Source organism: Ptiloglossa arizonensis, chromosome 3 (assembly GCF_051014685.1).
Source record: "Ptiloglossa arizonensis isolate GNS036 chromosome 3, iyPtiAriz1_principal, whole genome shotgun sequence".
Taxonomy (NCBI): domain Eukaryota; kingdom Metazoa; phylum Arthropoda; class Insecta; order Hymenoptera; family Colletidae; genus Ptiloglossa; species Ptiloglossa arizonensis.
Genome location: NC_135050.1, coordinates 5,277,247 through 5,283,246, shown reverse-complemented (window position 1 = coordinate 5,283,246; position 6,000 = coordinate 5,277,247). Strand labels below are relative to the sequence as shown.

The following is a 6,000-nucleotide window of genomic DNA, read 5'->3' as shown; positions in this document are numbered from 1 at the left end:
ATATCAAAAAATTATAATTACGATAATGTAAACTCTTAACACTTTTCATTATAATTGAACGATACAAAAATAATAAACACTGTGCATTTTTCGCGTCTATTTATATATAGCACATCTGAAATTACCAAATGAATGATACCCTGAAGTATATTCTATCTATTTTCCCTTCTTATTGATTCCTGACATACATCTTTACCCTTAATGACTATTTTCATTACTAAAACAGCTCTGTATTAAAATACTTTTTTTCTTTAAAAAACGGAATAATTATATTACGATTATCCGGAAAATTGATTATTATTTGTTTCACCTGAATAAGAATTGATAAAGATTTACCACTGCACAAATGTTCGTTCGATCCGTGTCATTATTTTTGTTTAAATTGTAATTAAATAAAAAAAATTATTTGTACTTCTATTGCGCGTTCATAGTTAAATACCGTAGCGCGATACGTAGTTTTCTTAGATACAATACGTCCGTATCGTAACGTGTTCGCTTAAATTTCCTAGAAACCGTATATTTGTTCTTCAATTCAATCACAGAGGACATAACTCACGTGGTTAGATGCATCTACGCGTAAGTACTCTAGTTAGAACAGACGAGTCGCTAATTGAGATTCAGTGATGCACATAATGGTACCGAAATAACATGAATTCCAATCCGTGGAACGAGGCGGGAAGGCAAAATACGAGACTATTCATTTCGACGGTTAAAATCACCGAATATTTCACTTTGCTGAGCCAGCTGAGCCTGCCACCCTGTCGTGGCACCCTGGCGATGGAAACGACGTACGCGGAGGGTAAAGCAAGTCTTCCCCCTCTGCAGGGGTCTAAAAACCTTCAACCACCCACTCTGTCTCTCCTTCATGCCCGTTCTCGTCGCTCCTCTGCGTTTTCCTCTCATCCTCTCCTCAAGCTCGCTTCTCTGCCCCTTTTCCTCCTTCCGACACTAGGCTGCAGATTTATGCGCCCCGCCTTGCAGCGTTGATATCCGAGAACTCGCGACCTGCTCCGTCCGTAATGAAAGAAATAAATTTACTCTCCTGGGTGCCCCGGGGATTGAGACTCACCGTTCGTGCGCGCACACGAACGCGAGCACTCTGGTGGTGCGAATCAAAAGCATACATACCCATCTGGCTCTTTCGTTTCCCGTCCGACGGCCCGCGTGTTCTCTATCGATTATCCGACTTCTTTACTTTCCACTAAATAGTGTTAATTAGGTAGAAAGAATACGCAATCCTCCGTAAGTTGAATCCGATTTAAACGAACACGGTCGGTTATTCAAAAGTACCCTTTTTTACAACCAACTTTGTTTCGGAGCAAACGGAATTTGAGCAAAATCGATTATGTTATCTCTGTGAGAATAACGCTAAAGGCAGACACGACTTATCATTAAACGCCATTAATTTCAGCCAAGATGATTGTATTATAAATGAAATGAATCGTTAAAATCGTAAAATTAATGAAATGAAATAACCGAAAAAAGGCAAAGCCAAGTTCGTATTAAAAATGTAGTAAGTAATTTTAATCGGTAAAATTAATTTTATGTAAATTACGTAGGCAGGGGTGTATGAGAAAAGATCCAAATTTAATGATTCCACAAACATTGTTTTTATTAAAGCGGTATGGAAATTCAACGATATTTACAAGAGATATTTACAGTGCAAATAATATGTATCGTACATTGTTTCTTCGATCGGAATACTTTACATGGTAGAAAACCGATGCGTTCCTGAACGAATTTAAAAGACTGTTAAAGATTCTCTTTGCATTAATTGTATTTTAAAGTTCGCGAAATAATCTTCACATGTTTGTCCAGTTCAGACACCTTTACATTCTTTCTATTACATAAACGATGCGTATAAGTTAGATGTTATATTTTGCCGTAGAGATAGCTTAGACACCATTGTTGACATTATCTCTTATTATTTCTTCGAAAAAATAGCGTAATATCACAGTTATATCATGGACATAAAACATGCACGACCGTCGGTACGCGCTATCGAACGTATTTCTACAGAGTAACGCGGTTACGGGTGTCACACGCGCGCCTACAATTTTATCGAGCACGCAGTATTATTTTTATAAGATTAAACGCATCACTTTAAACACAATTGGAAAATATATATCATATAACGTGAAAGCCGAAGAGCATAGGAAATTTTCAATACATACGGCTTTTTTTATTAACTATCCACAGGTCATCCAGTTTCTTTACGGCTATCGAAACACCTTAACATTACTGTGCTGCGTGAAAATATTCTTATCAGCTTGAAAACTCGCAGAGATTTCTTTGCGGTGTACATGTTCTTCCCTAGAGAATAATCAAATGTTAAAGAGATACGTTAATATAAGATTTCTGTAAAGAATGATCTCGCGATGAAACAAACTGTCAATATATCTTTATAAACTTTATAAACTCATAGTTTTGAATTTATACACACATATGTATATATATATTTTTTAAATAAATTTATATTATACACGTTTAATTATTTACACAACAGTCTGTCAAAGTCTCATTTTGACGGTCTTCTATTTTACACTATTACGGGCTGTACACTGATAATTTCAGCACCGGAAATCCGCTTTACGATATAGAGCAGCATCGATTCACGGATGTACAGCGGCACCGATTCGCTGGCCGTAGATCGCATACGGTGAATAATAAGGTCCCAGCGCGTTAAAAGCGCTATAAGGTGACGCGGCTAGTGAAGCTGGAAGAGGTCCCGTCGGCGGCTTCCCATACGGGTGATATCTAGCACTCAAAGGGCTCAGAGAAGGTGTTGGATAAGATCCGCCACTTGCGCGATGAAGAGCTGCCGACGGTGAAAGTAAAGGATGCGGATGTGGATTGCTAAGAAGAGCAGCCGAAGATGCATGATCACCACCAGTCAAGCTGGTATGGCTACGAAGATGTTGAAGAAGCTCTTCCGATGTGGTAAATCGTTTTCCACAGTATGAATCGCCAGCGATCCAGTTACACACGTACGGTCTACCACCGGTTAACGTGGACGGGTACGAAAGAGACGGAGGGGCCATAGGGCCTAACGATGATAATGCCATTGCTAAACCATATTTCTGATGATCACATTGCGTACATCCACTAGGACAAGTCCCAGTACCCATCATTAATTGCGCACTGTGCATACTGTACTGACAACCAGTGCAATAAGGATCTTTGCAAACTGGTACGAGTGCTTCGCCGCCGGCTGGAGTCTTCACGCGAGCGTAACTTAGGTACGGATTTCCACTCGTCGGGGTTGTCGATGGATAACCCAAGAGAGCTGCTGCGGCTGCATGATGATGAGAAAAAGGAGATGCACCGGCAAACGGTGGTCTGAATGCTGGATTCTCGGCCAGACCAGGTGGACAACAAAGTGGATTGCCAGAAAATCCGGGAAGACCAGGTTTGTAGGCACTTAAGTTGGAATCTTTTGCATGACTACCAGAAAGAATCTCCATTCCGGATCTAATGATCGGACTAGTTCCATTATTATTATTCCGGGGCGATGCATCCGTCTTTTCACGATCCGCCGGTGTCTTCCGATCGACCGATGGAGTGCTGGTTGAGGTTGCCTGGCTCGCGGGTGAGGCGGACTTCCGTCCGACGGGCGTACGATTACCCGATGATTTTTTCTCCATGTGGGTATTATCACTTGCACTCACACTATCTTGGCCACTAACACTGTGTACACTGGCTTTAGACGTTGGTCTACCTTCATCCGTTGACTTCTTTGAAACAACATTGGTCTCATACGGCTTGAAGGCCAACGATTTCCCATCCGACGGGCTGCTACGGGTATTGCGTTCCAATTTTGCAGCTGGAGGTGATTTAGCATTTGTGCCGGCATTCATGCCCTTCGGAGTTTTATCCAGTGGGGATATCAAAGGCTTCGCTGGAGAATCAGCACCGATTTGACTGCATGTTTGTGCCAGTAAAGCTAAAGGACTCTTCTTCGCATCCAACTGTAAAATAAGATATAAAAACATAATATAAAAAAATCATTTTTGATAAATTATTCTGTGAGTTTACGTAATGATACATTGAATAATGTAAAACGCGTAAACGAGTAGAAGAGAAAACGGGAACCTAAGTTGGTTGGTTTACAGCAACCCGTCGGATAGCGCTTGCCGTCGGAAGACGCACAAAAGTCGAGATGCAAGGGTTAAGAAAAACTTCGGAATGAAAATTCACTGAAAATTTTTCTATAAAATTGTACCGTTAACTTTACTTTTCATTTAAGATTTTTTGAAAACGCGAAAACTCGAAATTATTCTTTTTCTTAAATACGTTCGCAAGTTATTGAATATCGACAAATTTTCGACTGGAAATAATCTTTTAAAATATCTACTAACCGTAGTTGGAAGCGGAGAAAGGTAATCCGGTTGTAGATACTGATTGTGTCCAGTAGTCAGCATACCGCCTTCCTCGAGGACAACCATTTGGTTTTACACTTATTGAGCCAATCACTGCACAAAACCACAAGTGTATTCCCACAAATCACGAAAATGAAACAAACTGATTTGTAAACGTTTTAACGACTGCGACACGGTCTCGGTATGCGTGTTGGTCGATCGATCCTTCCGTAGCACGAAACGATTAAACGCAAACGACGTACACCGAGTGAAATCCAGGAAAATAGTGGAGCTCTCGACGGAACTGTTCGGTGCACGAAGTGGAATGCGACCGCAACGCCGCCTAGCGACACGACATGCTCTTTTCCCCTCCCTCTTCGGCAAGCTGGGGTGTATAACCTGTCCTCTCCTGTCATCCCCACCATTTCTGGTCGGAGGATTATGGTGGGAGAATTGCGGTGGGGTTTGGCCCTGTGTGGGGTGTGGGAAGGCATTCTAATTCAACACGCCACCCATGATGTTGGCCCGACGATGACAGCTCCCATCCCGGCTTTGATATTTCACCGCTTTTACAGCCGTCCTCCCCCTCCCTTCTCTTCTCCTCTTTCGTTCCCTTACTCTCCACACCCCTTTCCGTTTGCCTACCATAGCTACCTCGACACGGAACCGTCCCTGCCATCACAGCAACCCGATATTTTATACCGTGAAACCTGTCTGTCTCTCCGACTGGCCTCGCTTAATAAGCAGCTTTCAAAATAGAAATGTAATGGGCCGGTGGGGAAGGGAATGTCGGGTGATTGATTGCTCGCTCAGCGACTTACCGACTTGCCACAGCCTACGGGATAACGAATGACAGCCACTTAAGCGCTGTTTGCCTACAATTTTGTAAAAGCGTTTTAATTATCGCTCCGACCGCACCTCGACTTTGTCGCACATTGAGTCACCAGATACTAAACGTTCCGAGGGACTGATCTTTCTGACTTCCTTGTTATTTTAAGATAACTGTATTCTGCAATAGCATACGTGGTCGGAAGAGTCATGTCCCATCAAGATTTATCAACTATGTGTATATCTGTGGTCGCTAATGTCCTCTGACAAATGATATGTACTTACATTTCCAGTGCCGTCTGTACGCTTTTGTAACATTTTACAGTTCGTCGTGCTTAATTCGCACGTTTCAATTTTTTCGTAAATAGCAACTTGCGATGTAAAGCGGTAACATCGAAACAAAATTATTGCTTCATCGGTCATTTTTCGGTCGGGGTACACCGAAACCTTTGCAACATCGAAATCTGTAAAAGTAAAAAGATTTAATCGGGATAATACCGTAACCGAAATAACATGGAAATCGAAATGAACACTTGTCCCTTTCTGATTTTCATTTACCATTTTACAAGCAACGTTATTAATGCCTATGAATACAATATATGCAAGGTTTTTAAACACCGATGACATTGTCCATAAGTCACATAAACTTCAACCTTGCACAAGATAGCAACTCTTGTCGATTTCTTTCGTGGATGGTTTTTAAACTTACTACTTGCTTACAATGTACACAGAAGAAAAGAAAATTTATAACGACGTAACAGTATTATCGTAAACCATGATAACGTCTAATATTTTTAAATCTGTATTTCTATAC

The 6,000-nt window shown here is 41.2% G+C and overlaps 1 protein-coding gene across 1 annotated transcript; it reads right to left on the bottom strand.

Annotated features, from left to right (window-relative positions):
* Nucleotides 1–1,586: 1,586 nt before the first annotated feature.
* On the bottom strand, nucleotides 1,587–4,859 carry Noc (zinc finger protein no ocelli). The gene is made up of 2 exons (XM_076307328.1): nucleotides 4,359–4,859; nucleotides 1,587–3,968 (listed from the first exon to the last, which is right to left on the bottom strand). Exons 1-2 carry the CDS (start codon nucleotides 4,443–4,445, stop codon nucleotides 2,613–2,615), a joined length of 1,443 nt encoding a protein of 480 aa, XP_076163443.1. The 5' UTR covers nucleotides 4,446–4,859; the 3' UTR covers nucleotides 1,587–2,612.
* Between the last annotated feature and the right edge of the window lie 1,141 nt (nucleotides 4,860–6,000).